This window comes from Pavona decussata, unplaced genomic scaffold (genome assembly GCF_977016875.1).
Source record: "Pavona decussata unplaced genomic scaffold, jaPavDecu1.1 SCAFFOLD_254, whole genome shotgun sequence".
In the NCBI taxonomy this organism is placed as follows: Eukaryota; Metazoa; Cnidaria; class Anthozoa; order Scleractinia; family Agariciidae; genus Pavona; species Pavona decussata.
Genome location: NW_028145657.1, coordinates 6,864,589 through 6,877,969, shown reverse-complemented (window position 1 = coordinate 6,877,969; position 13,381 = coordinate 6,864,589). Strand labels below are relative to the sequence as shown.

The following is a 13,381-nucleotide window of genomic DNA, read 5'->3' as shown; positions in this document are numbered from 1 at the left end:
TGTTCGGATGCTTTAGCTGAAAGTGGCAGGAAGATTTAGGAAAGTGAATCTAATTTCTCAAATTTACGAGCAGTTGCTTAAGCCTCCCTCGGAGACGCTCTTTTGGCTCGTCACGCAATGTTTCTTCCCCAACGAACGTCTGCTGAAACGATGGGCTATTAGCGTAGTCCAGTCAGAGCGCACTTTCCAATCCTGGAGGTGTAGGTTGGACTTGGATAATTTTCGGGTGAGAGATTTGAAAATATCAGTGTCGGATTTCGGCGACTGTGTGCAACAAACTGATGAAAACAGTTGTTGATTTAAATCGTCCAGAGATAAGCTATAGCATGTTTTGTGAATAAAATGAAGGATGGTTTAGTAAAGTCACCGACCGGGTTCAGAAAATTGCTAATTTGTCAGTGTTTGCCGTTGGTTTTAGACGTGACATGCAACATTACGAAACATATTGTTGTACATAGTTGTTTGGCCACTTGTGAATTTCGTGAAAGATCAAGTGGAAAACCTCCAGAAGTAGATATTATTTATTTATTTTCACTCCTGAACTTCTGTAAAACTAATGGTCAGTTCCCGATTTTGAAAGCAAGGTGCCGAGCTACGTAAGTTTAACAAACAAACGTTTGTTGGAGGGCGGTGTTTGGCGAATTTCCTCGACGTTTAGCGAAATGATCCCAGATTGACCTGAATGACCTTAGCAATCCTCCTATAATGAACAACTTTCGCCATCGTTTTCCAGGGTTAAGATCCGAAGTGTTAGAAGTGGTAGGCAAGGTGACAAATTTAAGTGATTTTTCTGCGGCGCGTTGTCTCAGAGTTCAAGGTGAGATCGGCAGAATAATATCCACCTCCGTTTCAGTAGAATCTTGCCGCAGTCGCTTGGTTCTTAGCAGTCCTCGTAGTACTTGTAGTCCTCCTGTACCAACTCTTGAACTGCTTTCAGATTTGCTTTATTTTTTTTAAACGGAAGTCTTGGTTTTGGAATGAACTGGGAACTCCCGAGAAAATTCATCGCCTCAAGGGAGCCGTTTCAAACACAGCTTATGATTGGCTTTTTCATACAAAAGAACTTAGCGCCGATTGGCCCTCTAGTAATTTTTAAGAGGACTCTGCCTGATCTTTGCTAACAATAAGCTAACAATAGGAAAGAAGTGTGCCTTTCGTTTCAGCAGACGTCTCATTGGGAGGGAAAGATTGCGTGACTAGTCAAAAGAGCGTCTGCGGGAGAGGCTAAGCTGTTGCTGACTTTAAGAAAATACTAGCTGACCTTCGCATTTTTATCGGGATATTTCCCACTCCGAAAACTGAATCAAGTTTTCCAGTATTAAGAAATTTTGAGATGACGTTTTTGCCAAAGAAAACTTATAAGATTTTCCTTTAAAACTTAATTCGAATTTTCGAGGCGAGTAAGACCTCCCGAACAAATATCCACCAAAATGAACCTTGTGGGTTGATTTGCCTGTTAATCTGTTTACTGGTTTACTTGTCTGTTAGGATTCTAATGGCCGGGAGATCACAGTGGTTTTGCTGGATTCTGAAGGAATTGACTCCGCGCAGAGGGAAGGCTTTGATGATCACCAAATCTTTACCTTAATTGTTTTGTTGGCCTCGGTGCTCATATACAATTCTCAGAGTGTGCCGACAAGAAATGATCTTGAAAAGCTTGAGTATCCTTTTATGAATTTTTTTTTTTTTCTTTCTTTCTTTCTTTCTTTCTTTCTTTCTTTCTTTCTTTCTTTCTTTCTTTCTTTCTTTCTTTCTTTCTTTCTTTCTTTCTTTCTTTCTTTCTTTCTTTCTTTCTTTCTTTCTTTCTTTCTTTCTTTCTTTCTTTCTTTCTTTCTTTCTTTCTTTCTTTCTTTCTTTCTTTCTTTCTTTCTTTCTTTCTTTCTTTCTTTCTTTCTTTCTTTCTTTCTTTTTTTCTTTCTTTCCTTTCTTTCTTTCTTTCTTTTTTTCTTTCTTTCTTTCTTTCTTTCTTTCTTTCTTTCTTTCTTTCTTTCTTTCTTTCTTTCTTTCTTTCTTTCTTTCTTTCTTTCTTTCTTTCTTTCTTTTAGCTTTCAGTCTTTGTGTAGTTTAGCGCGTACGGTCCGAGGGATTAAGTTTTTTTAAAAGTTATGTTGTCAACCATTGCAACAATAACGCAAATGAAAAAAAAATGTATTATTTTAAGCTAGTTTTAAATTGTTGAATAAGCAACAAACCTCTCCTCAACCCCTCCCCCCCCCCCCCTCCGCCCGTATACCATCACCAGATTTGTGTCAGGATCCTAAGGACAAAATTCATTACAAAATGCGTACAAAATACTTTTGTACCATAAACTGTAAACATCGTAAGGCTTATATTATAATTATCACTGACAATTATCACCATTTAAAACATTACACGTCATCATAGTTGTTAACGTCATAAATGTTTCTTTTCTTACTCGCTTATTAAGAAAGTTTATTATTAACCGTAGTTATCTAGACTGGGTGGAGTATAATCAAGGAGTAATGGTAACAGTTCATCTGCAGTTTTTTTGCATTTGCTGTATGATTGTCTTGGCGAGTGCAGCCCGCTCATTCACTCGCTCCAATTGCCATAATGTAAATTCCAGGACTGTATCATTTTCCTTAGTTTCAAGGCTTCAGAAACAATGTTATTAAACAAGTTTTCAAATTCTTAAGAATATAGTTCATAAAAAGTTGTTTGGCCAGTTAATCTCGTTCATTTTTGTTTTGAGGCTGAAACTTGGCAACCTGCTCTCTCGACTTTTTTCCATCATGATGATTTTGATTGGTCGGCTTCTACTGGGTAGTTAAATTTCATTCGCTAAATAGTAACATTTGTTGCTTCATTTTTATTGTCTGTTGAACTGTCCAATTTGGCCTATCCGATTACAAGCAGCTTGTAACTGGACAGGCCGAATCGGACAGGTTTGGAGCTGCAACAGCTAAACTAAGCAATGAAATAACGTCTGCTTAAGGGGCACTGTCACGGAGATTTTGCTGTATGTTGACCAGCCAAAACTGCTCAAATGTTTAACAAACAACCTTTCTTGAACGAAGAATTGCTTATAGAGAACCGGGAGGAAAATATGCCAATACTAAGCCCGAGAAGAAGACCGGTTATCTTTCAATCAACAATAACTTTACAGTCTTTCTGGGCTTGATAATTAATCTGACTGAATGGAAAAATAAAAATACACAACACAGCAACCGAACGAAACACCAGACGACATGACATAATAATAATAATAATGATAATAATCATAATCATAATCATAATCATAATCATAATCATAATCATAATCATAATCATAATCATAATCATAATCATAATAATAATAATAATAATAATAATGATAATAATAATAATAACTGAGCGAAAGTGTAATCAGCTAGATAGGACCATTCTAGCGCTGCCAGTCCGCCTAGGTGGTCTTGGTTTTGGAAACCCATGCCTTGAAGCAAGCCGCGAGTACGCTTCCTCAGTCAAAGTAACAACACCCCTCGTTGAACAAATCGTATCTCAGTCACATGAGCTACCAGAAGATTCCCTCGTAAAATCAGCACAACAGGCAGTAACAAGGGAAAGATCAAAGGAACTCGTAGACAGAACAGAGCGTATTAAGGAGATGGCATCATGCAAGACTAAGCGAGCACTGAATCTGGCGGCGGAAAAAGGATCATCGGCGTGGCTTACAGTCCTCCATCTTAAAGATCTAGCTGGGTTTTAACCTCAATAAAAGGCAGTTCCGCGACGCTGTTAAACTACGCTATGACTGGCCAGTAGATGACATCCCTTCCACATGTGCCTGTGGGGAAGTTTTTACAGTTGACCACTCCATGATCTGTAAACTAGGAGGTTTCGTCATTCACCGTCACAATGAGCTCAGAGATCTGGAGGCTGAACTCCTGAGTACAGTTTGCAGTGACGTTGAGACTGAGCCAGTTCTCCTAGACATCTCTGGAGAACAGTTAAGAAGAGGATCCAACAAAGCACAAGATGCGTGATTGGATATCCATGCACGTGGGTTCTGGGAGCATCGACGATCGGCAATCTTTGATGTAAGGGGTTTGCCACCCCAATGCTGAATCGTATAAGGACCTGGAGCCGCAACAGATCTCTCGTACGCATGAGAATGAGAAAAAGCGCCTGTACTCAAGGAGAGTTCTCGGCATTGAGCATGGAACATTTACACCTTTGGTCTTCACTACAACCGGCGAAATGAGCAATGAATGCTTGAGATACCATAGTCGATTAGCGGAGCTGATTGCTATCAAGAAAGGGGAGCAATATGCCAAAACCATGTCATGGATCAAAAGCCGAATTTCACTCGCACTGTTAAGATCCGCACTCGTCTGTCTTAGAGGTTCTAGGACATTACGAAGAATTCAACGTGCCATCAAGAACGCGGACATTGACATTGAAACTGCAGAAGGGGCCATTTGAGAGATGCGTATTTTGTTTATTTTTTTTTCTTTTCTTTTGATCAAGTAGAACTTGAACGCAATTTGTGTGGAATATTTTAATAAAGAATTATTATTATTTTAAAAAAATAATAATAAGTTGAAAGTATATAAAAAAGAGCTATTCAAAACCTATTCACAATTCATTTCGATTAAAAAAAAGGTAATATTTTCAAGCAATAATGTTTTTGTAAAGGCAAAGAAAAAAAACAAATGTCATGAAGTTTTAAAAACTGGAATTCGGCATTTTAAAGTCAGTTCCATTTGATAAAAAGAAAACAATAATAATAATAATAATAATAATAATAATAACAATAACAATAATAATAATAATAATAATAATACTTATTATCACCTCAAACTTTCCCATGTATACATACGTAAGCGGTGGGACAGTTTTATACCACCATATACCATATGGAACACGCAGTAGGCTAGGAGTATGGCAGAATTATATATTTTGTCAATTTGTGAAAGTTTAAAGTTTAAATTCCTGCATAACTGTATGGTTCTCTTAACCATATTTTAAAGTTTTATTGTCAAGCTCTCTCAAAGAATTCGCACTCGGTCAGAGCCCGGTACTGCTCACGGCGAGAAAGACATTGAGTTCTATCACAAAACCTTTCCTCATTTTATCTGGCTGCTTAGAGATGTGGTACTCTTTCTCCCAAGTGACTGCAAAGACATCAAGGACTACTTCTTAAAAGAGGTAACAATTTAAGTAAGATTTATCTGGTGTGCTTTTCGCTAATTTAAGCGGCACTTTAATAAAAACATAAATTCCTTCTACTCTGAAATTTATATCAGCACTTGAGACATATTATACTGATTTTACGATAAACTAATAAGAAGAATATACTCGATTAGGGTACGTCAATAGCCATACATTACTTAAGACTACCAGATTACAATGGTGCTGATCCTGATGATGAGGATAATGCTATCGTTAATGCTTATGGTATTAAACAATGCGAGACTACTTGTTTTATCTGTTAATTATTTTTCGGTCACTTTACTGAACTCTATAGACCTTTTTCATAAATGGCGGCCGATAAATTATTCTTTTGTTTTCATGAAAATTAGCCCTTCTAGCCTCGTCAGCATGTGCAAAATTCAAAAGAATTTTTACTTTGAAATGAGGTTAGTAGGGCTAATTAACATATATTGAAAAGAATAATAAATCGGCCGCCATTTATGAAAAAGGTCTATATAAGTACAGCTTCGTTAAATTTCATCATATTTCCATATTTTGTCAGGTTTTTAACGAAGAGGCCTATGCAGTGACCGGCCAAGCAAAGGACCAAGTTGCTGAGAGCATCCTTCGTTTGTTTCCTCGTTTTGACGCTTTTATGTTACCTCCTCCTTCCTGTAAGCCTGAGGATCTCCGACGCATTAACCAAGTTAGGAGTAACATAAATCCCGACTTCCTTAGTGGCTTAGAAGATTTCAAGCGTCTAATAAAAACTACGTTGGCTCCCAAAACCAGCATCAATAACGGAGAGTTTGTCACTGGAGAAGGTATCATTATATACTTTTAGTAGCACGTGCTCGAGCTCGTCCCCAGATTTGATTAATCTTCCAAAAAACTACCTTTTTTTTACGTGGTAACGAATATTTCACTTGTATAACGTTACAATGGAACGTTAAAACAATACTATCGGAAAAGCCTCACACACTTTGTTAGTCCTATTTTCTAAGTGATATAATCCAGTTTGTTGGGATTTCTGGCAGGAGCCCGATTAAACGCCGGCTTCAAATAAACGCCGGATCCCTGAGGCCAAGTTTTAAATAAACGCCGGGGGCGTTTAATCGAGAAAATACAGTAATTAATTCAGTCCATGCACAGTTAGTTTTGCGTTTCAAGGTCTGTGCTCGACTGCCTTAACTATACCGGGAAGGGATTCTGCCCGCGTCGACTTTGAACCTGAGAAACCTTTTTTCAATGTTTAAGCCCGGAAACGTCAGGACTTGTTAAGAAATTTGTTTGGAAAAAAATTGATGTGATTGGTTAGTATTCATTGAAATTGATGTTACCATAGCAACCAATTTTCGAAAGGCAGTTTTTTCAGAAAATGAAAAATATTTCCTTACCGTAAACGTTTATGTTTTTAGCTCATTTATTGTTTTAATTTTGTTTGTTATTCGTTCAATTTCGGCGCTTTCCTGAATATTTGGGGAAAATCCTAAAATCAAAGATGGCTTCCATTTGGCAGGAAGATCATTTGCGATCTTCAAAATATAACTGAGCCTGTCGATATCTAAAGGCAAGAAAAATGGAGGTTGTTATGGAAGCTAAGTTTATGCACCGACGTAAATTCTCTGCTAAATATTTATTTCAATTTAATTAGGTCTTGCTGCCTTAGTTGAGATCTACATTGAAGCCATAAACACCCCTGGTGTTATTCCTGATGTTGAGAGTGCTTGGCAGTCTGTCGTTAAAAAAATATGCTCTGTCGCCATAGAGGCCGCTCTAAAGACTTATCTGGCACTGCTCTCAGCGCAACTATCCAACGAGCTGCCCTGTGACAACGATCTGATTCGCATGAGTCACAATAAGGCCTTTGAGGAGTGCGAAGGAGTTTTCATGGCGGGCGTGGCTGGATTTGCAACGGAAACAGTGGAAAAGCATATGAGGGAGCTGAAGGTGTGTTAGTTCAATTTAAGTATTTCAGAGATGATTATTCAACAATAATTCTAGAAAGCATTTTTCCAATAATCATAATCAAGGTTTAATCCTATCTAGACCGGGCTATATTTCAACCCTGTTCCCAGGATCTCTTGTCTTCCCTCTTGTCTATTTCATTATCTTTAGGCTTTGTGCGGCTTTCATTCTATCAACGTCTATTTTTATATTCTGGTTCTACATTTCGAATTATTCTTTCTTGTTGTTGAGGACTTCTAATACATTTCCCTGCCAATACTGGTGAAACCATTTGTGACCGAGTTTAACCAAAACCATTTAGTAGGTATTGTGTTTCCTGCAATATAGTCGGTGTTCTTTAATTGATTTTTCTTTTTATTCTTCGGAATGTCTAATTCTATGTAAAGTGGCTGTAACCATACATTAGAGAGCTGTATTGTCATTTGCATCGATATCTAATGGAATTTTGAAAGGAAGGCATTAATTTGGAGAAGAACCGTACGTGATTCAATGGCTTTAAATAATAGAATTGTTGCGAATAAAATTTCGCTTCTAAAAAACAAGCTTCGAATTCGTTTTAGTTTTTCTTAAGCCTCTGACATGTTTTATCATTTGTTACTAAATTAGGTGTCCATGGAAAGCACATTAAACGATTGGCATACTGAAAACGAAAGACTAACAAGACAGTTTTGCAAAGATCTCCTTCAGCGACTTAAAGCGGAGCACCTGGATCCAGTTTTCCAGCGTCTCCAGGCGAAAGGAGGAGCCAAAGTGTCTTTTGACGACATCACTAAGGCATATCTGAGAATCAAGGACATCTACGAAAAGGAAGCGAAGGGCGCCAAAGATGCCATTACTTCAGTGTTTTATGACTTCCATCCAGTAAGAGAAGAATGTTGTTACTTACGAGGGTCTGCATGGGCTTAAATGATAGCCGATAATTGATTTGGCCAAAATCTTAACTCTCAGCTGAGAAATGGCTGGTTTTCTTAAATGAAGGCTGAGAAACGTTATGAAAGCCGCTGTTAGCTGAGATGGCTAATAAAACGTTGCATCCTGCCAACAACTGTGTCGTTAATGTCTGGAAGATAGGTGCATGTGAAAAATAATTTTGTTCGCATATGAATGAAACTTATTTCCATAGTAGAAACCAGAAGTGGCCACGGTGAAGAAAGACGGTCTTAACTTAACTAATTTTCATTCCACTCCTTCTGAGCGGTTTGGCGTCTAGCGGCATTCGAAAAGACACTTCAAAAACACAACAAAACAAAACAAAAACGAGAAATACTACACAACCCTCTGATATTGAAGTAAAGCGGCCCCTCCAGCTTGCGTCGCAGTCGGAAGTACCCGTTTGTTTTCCCAGCATTTAATTCCGCCTGCGGAGCAAGTTAGGGAATCTTCTGCATTCCAACTTCAGCACCCCCAGTCGCTTCCTCCTGTCTGAATAGTGTTAAACAATGATAATTATAAATAATTATAATATTGTCAAGTTGTATAAAGGACTTGAAAAGTCCTCTCCATCTAAAACGAAGGTTTTGTATACTAACTTAACATACATTTGGCTTTTTAGGAGCTAATAAGGGAGAAGGAGCAATACATGGCAATGCTTAGGCAGCTCAAAGATTTTGACGCAAAGCAAGCTCAAATTTTGGCTGCCAGAGCGTTGCAAGACCAAGAGAGGGAAAAGCTGCGAGTAAGTATGCAAAACATGTTTTTAAAGTCATAGGCATGTTTGTTAAAATAAATGACTGGATAAATAAATAAATAAATAAATAAATAAATAAATAAATAAAAGCTAAGATTAAACACTTCTTTTGGCATTGAGTTAAAAATATTTCGGAGGTTCCTCGTTACAGAGGCGGGCGGTCACCGTGAGTTTTTGGTAGTCCCAGTTCTTTAAACAGGTGAACAACTGATATCAACTGAATGCTTAGAGTGTCTCACGATGGAATAGTAACCTATATCATTTGGTTTACCAGGAACAACAGGCACGCCTGCAGCAGGAAAATAGTGACTTGCAAAACGAGGTAACGTTAATTTTGTGCTATTCCTTGGTAAAGTGAAATTATGTTTCTACTAACAGCGTTCTGTGGAGACGTAGTGAAACATTTCAACGGGTTGGACTTCCATGGGTCTTCCGCCTGTAGATTGGAGTTCGGTGGTTCGTGACTTCAACTGAACCGTCGAGTTTTCCCATTCCCAAGACATTTTACTCCATGTTGTGTCTTTTTACTTACACTTCGAGCAGTCCTTTAAAATCTTTTTCTCGGTGATAGGGGATAGTAAAGCGAACGAACCATGCGAGCGAGCGTGAAAATTTTTGCGCGTGCTCGAGTGGATCCCTCGCTTTACTATCCTAAAGAAAAATGTCAGGGCCTCCTTGTGGTTTACTTTTTACTAAGATTGATACTGCATGGCGACAACGTACTGAAGCTAACCTTGCCTGAAGACTAGCATCCCATGTAGGAAGAAATAGTGATCCTCATAGTTTCTTTGTTATTCTATATGTCTAAACTTTATCTAGCGTGTGCTCTTTTGTGCCAAAAGCCGCCCTCCTGCACTTCAAACCTATTTATTCCTTATGACGATGAAACTTGGGAGAATTTAATCTAGTGCGTACAAATATGAATAACTTGATTTCCACAAATTGGAACAATGTCATTTCTAATTATTTGGACATTTTGTGTTCATCTGCTTCATCGGTACAATCTTCTTTGGATCCAGTATTTCGTGCACCATCAAAGTAATTTCACTCAGGAAGATTTGAAGCCGCGGGTTTGCAATGTTTTCAGCCACACACGTGACGGCATTTGCAACACTTTGTTTTATAGGGGCTGTCTTCTTTTATAGGGGCTGTCTTCATGCAAGGGAATGTTGTTACTTATGAGGTTGTGATGAACCAAGTAATTTGGAATAATAAGAATATACTTAGCCAAGGAAAATCCATATATCAACAACTGTTTCGCAATTGTGGCACAATTAATTAAAAGTAGGTGATTTGGTATCACAGGATCGTAGTTTCCTTAAAAGCGAGAAAGTTATTAGAGCTCGGCTATCGCCAAGTCAACTGTTTTCGTTGATGGGGATTGGCAATGCTATACCGGGTGAATGGCGGTCTATCATCAAAGTAAATACGTTTACTGGGCATGACCCGCACCCTTTCAATGGAAACACTTTCCTTTTACCTATAAAGGGAGAGATAGTTGATCTTCTAAGCACATCCTCTAAAACTCTTTATAAGGAATTCTGCTCAGACAAAGCTACCACACCTTCTGCTCAAGCCAGACTAAATACTGAATACCCAAATCTTTCAGATGAATGGAAGAAAATTTATTCTCTATCTTTTAATGCTACTCTAGACACGAAATTAAGGATTTTTCAATATAAAATATTAAACCGTATTTTATACACTAATGATGACAACTTAGTTAACAAAGGAATTCCGAAAAAAATGAAGAAGAAGAAATAATTCCGTAGTAAAAATAGTCATTAAAACAAAAACAAAATAAAAATAAAAGTAACAGCTATTTGATACAAAAATACATAGGGTAGTTAACCAGTGAAATCGTTTACGTTCTTTTTGAAAAGAGAAGAGACCTTTCAATGAAAATCTATTTTGGAACTCTATTGTCGTTTTGTCTTTTCAGATGGAAATGTTGAAGCAAAATCGAGATGAAGAAAAGAAAAGAACCAAGGAACAAATACAGAAGGAAATGAAGGCAGAAACAGACCAAATACGTAACATGCATGCAGCAAACATGAATGAAGCTCGGAAGCAACGTGAAGAATTCGCAAAAAAAAAAAAAGAACTGCAAGATCGTCTTGATGAAATGCAAAAACACGAGAGGGAAAACATGGAAAAAATTAAGGAAATGACTGAGCAGTTAGAAAAAATTCGACAGGACCTGGAAAGAGTAGAGGAACCTAGAACTTTTGAAAAAATTTGCAGGTTTGTGGCAGGAGCTGCACCACTGATTGGCGGAGTGATTTCTCTCGCTGTGCCCCCTCTTGCCCCAATCGCTGCACCTGTCGGTATAGGAACGGGTGCTGCTGCTGGACTTCTTTCCAAGTGCAGTGTTATGTAATTGCAAAATCAAATTTCATTTGTATTTTGCAATTGCACACCGAAGATGTTGATGGCAGTGCAAACTCTTTTAGTTTGGAAATTTACATTGAATTGCCCAGTAATGCGATTAGCAATAGCAATTCATCTGCAAAAGAATGATGCGACCTTAAAGCACCAAAAGTCCTTCGAGAGTAATTTTCTGGCTCTCGATTTAGAAATAACACAAGTAAAACTGCTAGGATGGATGCATTCATGTATTGAACTTGTACATTTTCTTTTAGAGTAGGGTTCAGTCTCTATATGACTTACTGGGAATGACTTATCACGCCACCCTTTATTAGACTTTATTATATATTTATTACATAGGGTTTTAGTGGAAAATACAACAATCGCAAAATTCATACGAAACTACATCCGGGATCCGAGTGGCGTATTTTCCATATTCCCCACCACACTAAAATAAAATTCATACCTTCGCGCCGCCACGTAATATCCTCTTTATTTACCAGTGGGCCTTGTAGCTTAATGAGGTCAATGAGTGCCGTTAGCATTGGCGGGTATTTATTTTTGTTAACTTAAACAATAAGTCAGTCTGGCAAACCATTCCACATAGGAGACTAGGGACCTTTAAGCAGCGACGACGACATCAAGGAGAACGTCAGAAAACAATGTCTTTAATTAGTGCTTTGGTTCATTTTTTTTTTTTTTTTTTTTGCCGTCCTCTTCAAAACAACGACATGAAATGCGGGGTCAAATTCAAGGTTTTATTGAGAACGTGAACGCATGTTGATTAGTTTTCCTTTCTCTTTCTGATCTTTAAAGTCACCCCTACGACGTTAGCTCTTGGATAATTCTGCCACATTACACAAAACTAAATTCCGGAAAAGAAATCATCGTGAATTTATTCAGAAAAAGCAAATGTGATTTTTTGGTCCCGTTTTTGTTGGCATCGTCATCGTCGTCTCTGCTTAAGGTCCCAGTCTAGTACCGCAAGTCTTATCGTGGGGAATCATACTGTTAGTCTGCTTGACTATCCGGTCAGGCTGTACCACAGTTTCTCAAAAAGAGAGTTCGTGATCTGGGCCTCAGGTCTCAGGGGCGTCTATTTCAACCAGTTCGAACCAGTTCGTTTGTCGCACGGCAGGTTATCTAGCTTTTATACATTTGGCTGTATTTGGCTGAAAACAGTATTTTAGTTCTTAATTGATTTACAGTTATTGATTTAACTTACCAATGGTAGGGCTCATGGGCATAACGGCTCACATCTCATACCTTTGGCGTTGTTTTAAATGCCTTGCCCTTTGTTAGGCTTTTCTTTTTTGTATAAAGGAGTAGATGTATTATAACAGAAACATTTAGCTGAAATCAACATTTAAGCGTTAACTGAAAAATGTTGATGCTACAAATTCAACATATACTACTGTAAATAGATCGATTTAATGTTTTCTTTTCATACAATAATGTCGCACTAGTATAGTGAGGAGGATCGATCCTGGGTAAAGCTGTCTTTCGAGCCCGAAAAATGAAACTGTAAATGTCATAATTTTAGTCACTGCATGAATTTAGTACCTGTTGTCAGTGAGAAAGGTGGTTTCCCTGATAAGCTTAGAAGGGTTTCTGAGACTTCCTGTGTAAGTGATAGACGGTATCAAAATGTAACAATACCTGATTTGGGGCAAATAAATAAATAAATTAATTAATTAATTGATTGATAAAAAAAAGGTGTTAGTTGAAGTTTGATATGGTTTGTTTTATTGTAGTCCAGTCAAAAGAGCTCATGGAGGTCAAGCAAAGTACTCACCGAGAGTGTTACTCTAAGGGAAATGGGACAAGATATAAAGACCTCAGTGTTGTAAAGGGGTAACCTTAACTACGCCTAAAGTTCCGACGTTCCAAGTCTCCATCGACATGATTTTTCAACTCGAGTAATCAGCATAATTTCAGATCATCCAAAACCTTTCTAAATGACATTGTTCAGGAAGCTCTAGCTTCGAAAAATAGAAAACAACAGCGTACCCACAATACCACGCGCTTGCAACCCTAACACTCAAACTTGAATTTCGTCTTGTTTCTTTGCGAGCAAATGGCTTTAGGCTTGCGTAATATATGCCGGGGTGCAATAAAATTTAAATGACAGTCTGCCAATCAGTTTCACGGGCTGCCGCCTTTAAAATAAACCGTTTGAAATTGCCAGGATTTGAGCAAATTTGTTTCCTCAAATAGTATAAT

The 13,381-nt window shown here is 37.9% G+C and overlaps 1 protein-coding gene across 3 annotated transcripts in view; it reads left to right on the top strand.

Annotated features, from left to right (window-relative positions):
- Nucleotides 1–11,432, top strand: part of LOC146456865 (guanylate-binding protein 6-like) — an 84,954-nt gene extending 73,522 nt beyond the window's left edge. For 2 of the 3 annotated variants that reach the window (XM_085092861.1, XM_085092863.1), the window contains 8 exons: nt 1,489–1,661; nt 4,974–5,151; nt 5,699–5,960; nt 6,791–7,086; nt 7,711–7,965; nt 8,657–8,779; nt 9,066–9,113; nt 10,734–11,432. In XM_085092861.1, coding sequence (XP_084948987.1) covers nt 1,489–1,661; nt 4,974–5,151; nt 5,699–5,960; nt 6,791–7,086; nt 7,711–7,965; nt 8,657–8,779; nt 9,066–9,113; nt 10,734–11,171 — 1,773 coding nt within the window. In that variant the 3' untranslated portion in view covers nt 11,172–11,432. The remainder of the gene's footprint in view (nt 1–1,488; nt 1,662–4,973; nt 5,152–5,698; nt 5,961–6,790; nt 7,087–7,710; nt 7,966–8,656; nt 8,780–9,065; nt 9,114–10,733) is intronic. The other variant, XM_085092862.1, reaches the window with a different exon arrangement.
- Nucleotides 11,433–13,381: the final 1,949 nt, after the last annotated feature.